At 42.5% G+C, this 12,731-nt stretch overlaps 1 protein-coding gene across 15 annotated transcripts in view; it reads left to right on the forward strand.

Moving 5' to 3' along the window:
* The window catches only part of MEF2A (myocyte enhancer factor 2A), a 151,946-nt gene that overhangs the window by 122,889 nt on the left and 16,326 nt on the right, over nt 1–12,731 (forward strand). For all 15 annotated transcript variants that reach the window (XM_051822954.2, XM_051822957.2, XM_070053507.1 and 12 more), the window contains one exon: nt 757–944. In XM_051822954.2, the coding sequence (XP_051678914.2) occupies nt 757–944 (188 nt within the window). The remainder of the gene's footprint in view (nt 1–756; nt 945–12,731) is intronic.

Raw genomic sequence — 12,731 nt, forward strand, 5'->3', positions numbered from 1 at the left:
TTTCTTCAGGTTGATTTGCCTGCCTGTCCTGACTCGGGCCTTAGCACTCTTTTTTTTTTTTTTCCATGTTTATCCATTGTGCCTGACTTTGTTCTTGTGTCATTCTGTTTTCAAACTGCTCAGTAGTTGATCCTCAAATGCTTCCCTAATTAAGCTGTCACACCTGTGATCAGTGCTTTGTATTTTCTTATAAATTTTGCATGGTTACCCTTAGTTGTGTTGCTTTTGCCTATATCCTATACATGTCTAATGTTGGTATGTTTATGCCAGTGTGGTGTGTGTCTACCTTTGCAGTAGATAAAAGCTATTTTCCCCTAAAGATTGATTTATTTTTTTCCTAAAGCTGAACCTATGAAATTTATATTAAATAAAAGCTTTCTAAAAAGATTTATTTATTCATTTGGAAAGGCCAGAGTTACACAGAGAGAGGAACAGACAGAGAGAGAGAGAGATCTTGCATGTGCTGGTGCACTCCCCAAATGTCCACAACAGCCAGGGCTTGGCCAGGCCAAAGCCAGAAGTCTGGAGCTGCTTCTGCGTCTCCCATGTGAATGTAGGAGCCCAAGTAGCTAGGCCATCTTCCACTGCTTTCCCATACGCATTAGCAGGGAGCTGGATTGGAAGTAGAGCAGCTGGGTCTCAAACCAGCACCAAATGGGATGCTAGTGTCACAGGCAGCATCTTTACCCTTTATGCCACAATGCAGGTTCCTGTGAGTCTTCTCATGTTAAGGAATGATACTTCTTTTTTTTTCAGGTAATGGATTTGTAAACTCAAGAGCTTCTCCAAATTTGATTGGAACTACTGGTGCGAATAGTTTAGGCAAAGTCATGCCTACAAAGTCTCCTCCTCCACCAGGTGGTGGCAATCTTGGAATGAACAGTCGAAAACCAGATCTTCGAGTTGTCATCCCCCCTTCAAGCAAGGGCATGATGCCTCCACTGGTAAGTTTTGAACCTTTCTTCAATTCTTCTAAAAATGTTTATTTTCATCTACTGGAAAAGCAGAGCAAGTGAGAGAGTGAGAAAGTGTATCTTCTACCTGCTGGTTCACTCCTCAAATGCTACAGCAGCCAGGGCTGGGCCAAGCTGAAGTCAGGAACCTGGAACTCCAGCTGGGTCTTCCATGTGAGTAGCAGGGGCCTGAGCACTTGAGCTGTCGGTGACTGCCTCCCTCGTTGCATTACTGGGAAGCTAGATCAGAAACAACAGCTGGAACTTGAATCCACACTCTGATATGGGATGACAGCATCCCAAGCAGACTTAATCTGCTGTGCCACAGTCCCCACCCCCATTGTTTAAAGCATAATATATATGTGGTCTATATGTTCCTTTGAAGTTTTCTATACCTCAACATAATCCACAATTTTTCCTAATGATTATTCATACTTGGCATTTGAAGAAACAGGTATATTTTAAATGCCCAAAAATCAGAGTATGGGAAGAGAGGAAATGAATTTGCTTAATGGTTATTTAAAATTAAAGTTAAATGTAGAGAGGCTGTTATGCTTAATTTTAATTTTACTATGCTATAATCTTGGCTGCAAGAGCTCATTCCCAAATTTATAAATTAAACATGACTTATTTCTTTATTATACTTTACATACTTTATCACTAATCTGTTACATGCTTCTCTGTGAAACACTTATTTGCTAGAAAATTCTACATATCAAATAAACTCTTGTAGAATAGGGAAGAATGCATACAAACAAACTTGAATGAATTACTCTCCAAATAATTTTCTTTGCTTATTCCTTCTCAAATAACGTTCTATAAAGAATGCAAGCATACATATATACCTTTCCATCTCTGACAGTGTCATACAGTTGTAGCCTCATTTGCTTTTGAATCCTACATCTGTGTTCATGAAGAGTAGAATATGTTTATCTCTCTTAGACTCTTGTAGAAGAAAATTAGAATATATACAAGTTATAAAGTTGTTCTTAGTTTGGCAGCTGTTTAACCACTAGCCCACGAAGTGATACCCTGGAAGCTGTTCCTACTATGCAGCTGCTAAACTTGCCGTTTATGAAAGTCATGCTCTCAGGCTTAGAAATTAATTGTGTATTTGGATAGATGTTGAGGTTGATTCATTCTGAGAGGATTCGTTCCTGAGAGGAGGAGCGTGGTGGGGACAAGAGGCGCGGAGTCACCACACAGACCCCGGGAGTCGGGTGAAAGCAGGCCTGAGGCAAGCAGCCCGCAGACTCGTTTATTTCAGTTGCTACAGCTGCTTATATAGCCAAGGCAGCCAATCCGGTCAAGGGGCGGCCTATGCCCTAACCAATCACAGCCTGTTGCCAGGCAGTTTCCAAAGCCATCCAGTCACAGCCTGCTGTCAGTCAGGCTCTGTTGTCATGTGGTAGATGGCCACTGAGGTAAGAAGATCATGCCAATATGGCTGCTGACAACAGAAACTGCCTGGCAACAGGCCATGATTGGATGGCTCCAGAAACCACATGACAACAGTGCCTGACTGACAGCAGGCTGTGATTGGATGGTTTCAGAAACTGCCTGGCAACAAGAGCCTGACTGGCAATAGGCTGTGATTGGATGGCTTCAACTTCAACAGATAACTTCAACAGATAATGCTTATAGATTTCAAAATATCTTCAAATATGTATTGTTTCATTTGATTCTAAATTAGATTGTGATTATAGAAATGAGGAAACTTAGCTGCAAATTATTATTTCTTTAAGATGGTATGAAATACAGGCAGGACCTGTGTCTGTCTGTCTCTTTGTTAAAATTTATTTTTTTTTTTGAAAGGCAGAGTTACAGAGAGACAGAGGTCTTCCATCTGCTGGTTCACTCCCCAAATGGCAGCAAAGGCTGTAGCTGGGCCAGGCTGAAGCCAGGAGCCAGAGGGCTTCTTCCCGATCTCTCACTTGGATACAGAGACCTAAGCACTTGGGCCATCCTCCGCTGCTTTACCCAGGTGCATTAGCAAGGAACTGGATTGGAAGTGGAGTGTCCAGGACTCAAGCTGGCACTCATATGGGATGCTGACACTGTAGCTAGTAGTCTTACCCACTTCGCCACAGCCCCAGTCCCAGGACCTATGAATCTTAGTTTCTTTTTAAGTCTTATACTCTGCATCAAAAAACAAAAAGTGCTTTTTCATTCAGAGATACAGAAAGTTGAAAAATGTGTTGCTCCCAACTGTCTAATGAAAAAAATTTGGGCATGTGGCAGGTTCAGTTATCCTTGAACCTATTGTAGTAGGGAGATTTCAGAGCATCCAGCAGGCCCAGATGCTAGGGAGAGAGACATAGTGTGGGAGAGACTACATTTGGCCTTTGGGCAGGGCACAGGAAGAAGCAGGTGATGAGGTCAAGCTAGGGTGTTAGTGAATTACTAGAGGACAAGTGTGCACCAGCAGAACCATATGAGATGCCTGGGGGTAGAAATGTAAGGTGAGTCTTGTGTTTTCTTGTAGGCTCTTTCACTGAGTGTTCATGAAAGAAATTGGGAATGTCTTGAAAAAGTCTGCCTTGTGATATGCAATTGAGAAAGAGAGGAAGAGTAGTCACTTAGCATTAGAGGAAGCAAGTTTTGCTTCCTTTCTTTTCTGTACAACGAAGGCCTTAAATCTGTGAGGAGGTGACAAGAAGCATTGTTATTCTTAGGACACTGATGAAACCCTTTTTTCTGATGAAAGGAAAAATATCTAAACTACTGGTGAAGGAGCAGGAAGTCCAGCTGGGTGCAGAGCAGTGCCATGAGCGTGGCAGAGTAACTGAGGGTCACAGCCTGCAGCATAGCACAAAGGAAATGGCTTGAAATAGAGAATGCAGTAGTCACGGGGAAGGGATGAGGGAGGGGTGGGAGGATCCTTGACAAACTAATCCGTACCTCCAGAAGAATATGAAGTTTGTATATGTTGAAGGTGACCATTGTAAAAGTAAGGGTCAAATTCATTTCCAGGGTCCAGCGTTGAGGTGTAGCAGATTAAGTTGCTGCCTGCAGTGCTGGCATCCCATATTGGAGTGTCGGTTCAAACCCCAGCTGCTCCACTTGTGATCCAGCTCCCTGCTAATGAGCCTGGGAAACCAGCAGAGGGTGGCCCAAATACATGGGCCCCTGTCACCCATCTGTGAGACCCGGATGGAGTTCCTGGCTCCTGCCTTTGGCCTGGCCCAGTCCTGGCCGTTACAGCTATTTGGGGAGTGAACCAGTGGATGGAAGAGCACTCTTCTCTTTAATAATCTGCCTTTCAAATAAGTAAATAAATCAAAAAAAAAAAAAAAAGAGTGACAACAAAACAAAATACCTAGGAGCTGTGGGAGTTTATCAAATGGTGTGACTTATTTGTAATTAGAATTCCAAAAAGAAAAAGGAGAGAAAACAGAGCAAACATACTATATTAAGAAAAAAAATACCAAATAGGGTAAATATCACTACGGCAACTATTGCTTTGTAGCAATCTGTATATGGTGGTGGCAGTAGTGATATTTGCAAAAGGCAAAGAGAAAAATCTTTAACACAGCTGAAGAAAAGAAACATGTACATACAGAAAAATGTAATAATTAACATAATATTTCTCTTCAGAAATTATACGAACTAGAAAACAATGAAGTAACATTTAATGTGCTAAAATATAAAAAAAAAACCTCTCAACTTACACACAACAAAATACCTTTCAGAAATAGAGAAATAAAGACTTTCTTCAACAAAAATTACATGGTTGGGGTACAGGTAATGGTGTTGTCTCCTGGGACATCCATATCTCATATTCGAGTGCCAGGTTTAAGTTTCAGCCATTCTGCACTTCTGATCCAGCTTCCGGCTCATGTGCCTGATAGATAGCGGATGATGGCTCAAGTACTTGGGGTCATACTACCCACATGGAAGACCTGATGGAGTTCTGGGCTCCTGGCTTTGCCTGGCCTATTGTAGGCATTCAGGGACTGAATCAGGAAATGAAATCTCTTTCCCCCTCTCTGTCCTGCTCTGCCTTTCAAATAAATATTTTTTTTAATTGTGAGAATTTATTGCTATTAGATCTATTCTAAAAAAATATTCAAACTATTTTGGCATAGAGACAATAATATCAGGAAAAACTTGAGTCTTCACAAGTGATGAAGACTGGAATTAGAATAGAAATAAATAGAAGAGAAATAGCATGGTGATAGAATTCAATCCAGCTCTATCAATATTTATAGTAAATATGTTCTAAATATCTGAATTAAAAGATATTGTCTGCAGTACAGAAATGTTGCTTGGAGGACTCCAAGGTGGTGGAATAGGGAGGGAGCTTACTTCTCTAGTCTAGGGGAAGATACTTTAAAAAAAAAAAAATTGGAGAGTGTCCAATCTCAGGGAAGAGTTAGGGAGAAAACTGCAGAGGAAACTACACGCAAATTAGAGAGACACTGCAGATCCATGTGGAGGTTGTGGATGTGCACACCTTAGGACCCCAGCAGCCAAGAGCCTCAGCACCAGCTTTGGAGAGTGAAGTGAGACCAGACTGCAGCAGCCCAAGCCACTGGGGAAAAGCTGCAGAAAGAGCCTGGCATGAGTCCTGCTTGGAGCCATGTGGGAGGACAGTCTGCCTGCCAACCTAGAGGGGAAAAAAAGGGGGCACATTTCTCTCTTCCCCAACCATCCGGCACCAGCATACTGTAACTAGCTGAGAGAGTGTGGGTGCTATTTTGGACACACATAACAGCTATGCCAGCTTGTGTCTGGGTAGGAAAATTGACAGAAGGCTGGGTGCTTATGACTGTGGAAGCCTTGTGTACTAGGACTGTGAAAACACGGTGGCTGTTTAGGAGGGCGCAGGGTGTGGCTAGGTCTTTGGGCAGTCACTGTGGGCAGCTCCACACACTCAGGGCTCCTTGATTCCCTAGTGAGGGTCATTGCTGTGGAATTGGTGCTCACACCAAGGGCTGCACAGCTCTTTTGTGTGGTTCTTGTGGCAGTGCAGATGACTAGTATACCCACTGGGGCTAGCACCCACACATTGGTCTCCTTGGAGGAGAGGAGGTGAGCATGAGACTATACCAACAGAGCTGATCAAACCTCCCTTTGATTAAAAAAAAAGAATGAGAGATTTAACATGCCCAACTTGGGTGTCACCTTGGACACTCACCTCACCCTTGAGCACTGAACAGAGCTCCCTGGCCACACCCAGCACATGCCTCTGGGTATTCACTGAAACGCCAGATACTCCACTAAGCCACAGAAGCATACTTCAAAGATAAAAGTCATCACAGGGGGTAAAAAACCCCAACTTCTCAAATGCCAAGAAATAAACACAGCAATTCAAGAAACAAGGAAGAAAAAGTGATATCCGCAAAGCAACACAGCAACACTTCAGTATTAGAATGTCAAGATGAAGAAATTGAAGAAATGCTGGAAACGGAATTCAAAAAATTGATTGTAGGATTACTTAGAAGTAATCAGAAGCAAATCCACGAATTAAATTCATACATGACATGAATGAAAATTTTTTCCATGAAATTGAGATTTAAAGAGAAATCAAAATATTAGAAATGAAGAATTTAGGCCGGCGCCGTGGCTCAGTAGGCTAATCCTCCACCTAGCGGCACCGGCACACTGGGTTCTAGTCCTGGTCGGGGCGCCAGATTCTGTCCCGGTTGCCCCTCTTCCAGGCCAGCTCTCTGCTATGGCCAGGGAGTGCAGTGGAGGATGGCCCAAGTGCTTGGGCCCTGCACCCTATGGGAGACCAGGAGAAGCACCTGGCTCCTGCCTTCGGATCAGCACGGTGCGCCGGCCACAGCGCGCCGGCCGCGGCGGTCATTGGAGGGTGAACCAAGGGCAAAAGGAAGACCTTTCTCTCTGTCTCTCTCTTTCACTGTCCACTCTGTCTGTCAAAAAAAAAGGAAATGAAGAATTTAATAGATCAAATAAAAATTGCAGTGGAAGGCCGGCGCCGCGCCTCACTAGTCTAATCCTCCACGTGTGGCACTGACACCCCGGGTTCTAGTCCCAGTCAGGATGCTGGATTCTGTCCTGGTTGCTCCTCTTCCAATCCAGCTCTCTGCTGTGGCCCAGGAGGGCAGTGGAGGATGGCCGAAGTGATTGGGCCCTGCACCCACATGGGAGACCAGGAGGAAGCACCTGGCTCCTGGCTTTGGATTGGCACAGCGCACCTGCCGTAACAGCCATTTGGGGGGTGAACCAACAGAAGGAAGACCTTTGTCTCTGTCTCTCTCTCTCACTAACTCTGTAAAAAAAAAAAAAATTGCAGTGGAATACTATAACAACAGCTCTGGTGAGGCAAAAGAAAGAATATCTGAGTTAGAAGACAAATCTCTGGACGCTTTCCAGTCAGACTAAAAAAAAGAAAAGTAAAAAACATTGTTGGAGATTTATGGGATACTATCAAAACAACCCAACTTACAGGTCTTAGAAAGTTCCTGAAGGCATGGAAAGAGAATGGATTAGAAGGTCTTTTTAGTGAAACAATTACAGAAAAATTCTCTAATTTGGAGAAAGAAACTAACATCCAATTACAGAAAACACATAGAACTCCTAATAGACATCACTGGAAAAGATCTTCACCACGACACATTGTAGTCAGACTCTCCACAGTAAAACACAAAAGATTCTAAGATGTGCATGAGAGAAACTTCAGATTACTTTTAGAGAATCTCCAATTAGAATCACAGTGAACTTCTCATCAGAAACCCTGCAGGCTAGGAGAGAATGGCGAGATATATTCCACGTCTGAAGAGAAAAAAAACTGTCAACCTAGAATACTGTACCCTACAAAGTGCTCATTCATGAATCAAAAGTAAAATAAAGACTTTCCATAGCAAATAGAAATTGAAAGAATTTGTTACCACTTGTCCAGCCTTACAAAAGATGCTTAAGGATGTGCTACACAGAAACATGGTCATCACTATGAAAGAAGGTGAAAGCAGAAAATCTCCCAGTAAAAGTACAAAGGAAATCCAAAGTAAACAATAGGAATATTTATGGGAAAATGGTAGGGCCAAGTCATTATTTAACGATAGTCACCTTGAATGTACATGGCCTCAACTCTCCAGTTAAAAGATATAGACTGGCTGAACGAAACTAAATCCATCTATATGCTACCTACAAGAAGCACATTGTACCAACAAAGATTTACGCAGACTGAAAGTAAAAGGATGGAAAAAGATATTCCATGCTAACAGAAACCGAAAAGGAGCTGGTGTAGCCATCCTAATATCAGACAAAATAGAATTTAACACAAAAACTGTTAAAAGAGATGAGGAAGGGCACTATGTAATGATTAAGGGATCAATTCAACAGGAAGATGTGACTAACAAACATATGTACCTAATTACAGGGCTCCTGGCTATTTGTAATAAATGTTAATCGATCTAAAGGTAGACTTAGACTCCCATACAATAGTAATGGGGGACTTTAATACCCCATTTTAGCAATGGACAGATCAGCCAGACTGAAGATCAGCAAGGAAACAACACTATAGACCAAATGGATCTAACGGATATCTACAGAACTTTTCCTCTTACAGTTCCAGAATACACATTCTTTTCACCAGTGCATGGAACTTTCTCTAGGATAGATCACATGCTAGGCCATAAAGCATGTCTCAGCAAATTAAAAAAAAAAACTGAAGTCATACCATGCCCAGGACTGGATGGCTTCACTGCTGAATTCTACTAGGCATTTAAAGAAGAACTAACTCCAATTCTTCTCAGGCTATTCAAAACAACTGAAAGGGAGGGAATCCTCTCAAATTCTTTCTATGAAGCCAGCATCACCTTCATTCCTCAAAGAAAACTACAGACCAGTTTCCATGATGAACATAGACACAAAAGTCCTCAACAACCCTGGAGAAGCCACCTCTTGATGGAACCCTGTCTTGACTTTTCTTCCCAAAGACACCCCTTTTCAGCATGAAGCAATCAGAGTGATCATTGCCCAGTTCCCACTAACAGATGTTAGGGTTCCATCTTCGGGAAGAGGGAATGTGAGGAGTCAGATGGGTTAACAGATAGTCAGGGGATCCCAATGGAATTTGGGTGTAAAATATTGGCTTCCTTCCCCAAAACATCATCTTTAGCAAGAACACACAGGCTGCCCTCCTTCCTTTGGAATCTCCAAATTACTATGAGAATAGCATGAGCTCCTCCAGAGCTCACAAGTTATTCTGAAAACAAGTTATCTATCCCGCCCTTAGCAGGCCAGACAGGATGGAGAATTATAAATGGGGTCTTTTGATGGTTTTTGTCTCTGCCTGGTAATTGAATGCCAATCTGATTGTCAAGTTTTTTTCTCCTTCGAAATTGTACTTAAAGCCAACTGCCACAAGTTCCCTTTGGGTTTTCTTTCTTAGAAACCCCCTCTCCATGCTACTCTGACTGGAGGTCCTTGATTCTAATAAGTACTTTTAAGTCTCAAAAGAAAAAATCCTTAACAAAATACTAGCCAATTGAATCCAATAACACATCAGAAATGTCATTCACTCGTACCAAGTGGGATTTATCCCTGGTAGGCAGGGATGGTTCAACAGTCTCAAATCAATCAGTGTGATACATCACATTTACACACTGAAGAACTAAAAACTATATGATTATCTCAATAGATGTAAAGAAATCATTTGATAAAGTACAGCACCCTTTCATGGTGAAAACTTTAAGCAAGTTGAGTATAGAAGGAACATTCCTTAATGCAATCAAGGCAATTTATGACAGACCCATGGCCAGCCTCCTATTGAATGGGGAAAAGTTGGAAGCGTTCCCACTGAGATTCAGAACCAAAGATGCCCACTCTCAGCATTGCTGTTCAATATTGTTCTGGAAGTTTTAGCCAGAGACATTAGGGAAGAAAAAGAAATCGAAGGGATACAAATTGGGAAGAAGGAAGTCAAACTATCCCTGTTTGTAGATGACATGATTCTATATATAGGGGATCCAAAAGATTCCGCTAAGTGACTATTTGAACTCTCATTGAGGAGTTTGGTAAGGTGCCATGATATAAAATCAGGACACAAAAATCAGTTGTCTCTTTATACACAGACAATGCAATGGCTGAGAAAGAACTTCAAAAATCAATCCCATTCAAAATAGCTACAAAAAAAATCAAATACCTTGGAATACATTTAACCAAGGACATCAAAGATCTCTATTATGAGAATTACAAAACATTAAAGCAAGCAATAGAGGAAGACACAAAAATAATGAAAAAAATCCTCCATGTTCATAGATTGGAAGAATTCGTTATCAAAATGTCCATACTACCAAAAGCAATTTGCAGATTCAGTGCAATACCAATCAAAATGCCAAGGACATTCTTCTCAGATATAGAAAAAAAATTACACTGGAATTCATATGTAAATACAGGAGACCTTGAATAGCTAAAGCAACGTTATACAGAAAAACAAAGCCGGAGGCATCCCAATACCAAATTTCAAGACATTGTATAGGGCAGTTACAGTGTTGTACTGGTACAAAAACAGATGGATAGACCAATGGAACAGAATAGAAACGCCATAGATCAACCCACGCATCTGCAGCCAACTTACTTTTGACAGGAGCTAAAATCAATTCATGGAGCAAGGATAGTCTCTTGAACAAATGGTTCTGGGAAAACTGGATTCCATGTGCAGAAGTATGAAGCAAGACTCCTACCCTACACCTTACACAAAAATCCACTCAAACTGGCTCAAAGACCTAAATCTATGACCTGATAATATCAAATTGTTAGAGAACATTGGAGAAACCATGCAAGACACTGACATAGGCAGAGAGTTCTTAGGAAAAACCCCAGAGGTACAGACAATCAAAGCCAAAATTGACAAATGGGATTATATCAAATTGAGAAGCTTCTGTACTGCAGAAGAAAAGCTTAGCTAATTGAAGAGGCAACCAATAGAATGGGAGAAGTTATTAGCAAACTAACTAATAAAAGGTTAATAACCAGAATCTATAAAGAGCTCAGAAAATCAGCAACAATACAAACAACCCAGTTAGGAAATGGGCAAAGGACTTAAACAGGCTTTTTTTTTTTTTTTTTTTTTTTTTTGGACAGGCAGAGTGGATAGTGAGAGAGAGAGAGACAGAGAGAAAGGTCTTCCTTTTTGCCATTGGTTCACCCTCCAATGGCCGCCACGGCTGGCGTGCTGCGGCCGGTACACCACGCTGATCCGAAGGCAGGAGCCAGGTGCTTCTCCTGGTCTCCCGTGGGGTGCAGGGCCCAAGCACTTGGGCCATCCTCCACTGCACTCCCTGGCCACAGCAGAGAGCTGGCCTGGAAGAGGGGCAACCGGGACAGAATGCAGCGCCCCGACCAGGACTAGAACCTGGTGTGCCGGCGCCGCTAGGTGGAGGATTAGCCTAGTGAGCCGCGGCGCCGGCCTTAAACAGGCATTTTTCAAAAGAAGAAATCCAAGTGGCCAGCAGACACATGCAGAAATGCTCAGGATCAGCAGCCATCAGGGAAATACAAATGAAAACCACAATGAGGTTTCAGCTCACCCCAGTTAGAATGGCTTTCATACAGAAATCAACAAACAACAAATGGTGGTAGGGGAAAGGTACACTAATCACTGATGGTGGGATTGTAAACTGGTATAGTCATGTGGAAGGACAGCATGGAGATAACCTCAGAAGTCTGAATATAGACCTACCGTATGACCCAGACATCCTACTCCTGGGAATTTACCCAAGGGAAATGAAGTAAGCATATGAAGAGTTACCTGTACCCCCGTGTTTCTTGCAGTTCCATTTACAATCTATTGGATCAACCCAAATGTCCATCAGCTGAGGTCTAGATGAAGAAGTTGTGGGATATATACACCATGGTAAATCTACACAGCAGTTAAAAAATCCTGTTGTTTGCAACAAAATGGATGAAACTGGAAAACATCATACTTAGTGAAATAAGCCAGGCCCAAAAGGACAAATCTAATATGTTCTCCCTGATCTGTCGCTCCCCCATTTGCGGAGGAAGGACACTAGACCCTGCACTGTTCTCTTTGCCTGGCTCTTCCCGGGTTAGCTGCCGTTCCCTCACTCGCGGAGGAACGATGCTGTCCCGGGTTGGCTGCTGCCCCCCACCCTGCCTCCACGAAGAGGCGTCACCCCTGCCGCTTTCCCCGCTTCAGCGGAGGAGCGGCACACCGCCGGCCGGCTCTCTCGGGGGCTGCTCAGATGTTTCTCAGATGTTCCTGGTGCATGTTGTCTCTCTCCTCCTTTATAGTCCTCTTCCACCAATCCCAACTCTGCTACCCACATGCTGAGCACGCTGCTCTCCTCCAATCAGGAGCAGGATCAACTCCTGCAGCTTATCAGTCAAACTGATGAGGCAGCTGCGTAGAGGTTGTTTGCTCCTCCCCAGCGCCATATTGTGGGAAATCAGATGCATAGAATTAGTCCTAGTTCCAGTAATTTAGTCTAGTCTCAGTTGCTCCCCACATGATCTGTGGTAACTAATAGAGCACCCAAGAGGTCATCTATAAAAGTCAAATTACACTTTGAGATGCAATGACTCTGACCTCACCTCGACTGATGAGGAACATTTTTTTCCATAATGTTTGTTGTGGCAATGTATTGTATGACTATGGCACATAAAAAGTAAAAAATATGACAACAGAGAGTAGAAGAGAGAAACTGAAAATACACCATTGTAGGTCCTTGTTCTACACATGATACAATGTAATTACTATTTGAAAGTGAAATCCGTGTAAAATTATTTATTATAAACCCTAGAGTAACTACAGAAAAAATTTAAAAGCATAAATAATAAGTCAGT

This window comes from Oryctolagus cuniculus, chromosome 12, assembly GCF_964237555.1.
Source record: "Oryctolagus cuniculus chromosome 12, mOryCun1.1, whole genome shotgun sequence".
Classification (NCBI taxonomy): domain Eukaryota; kingdom Metazoa; phylum Chordata; class Mammalia; order Lagomorpha; family Leporidae; genus Oryctolagus; species Oryctolagus cuniculus.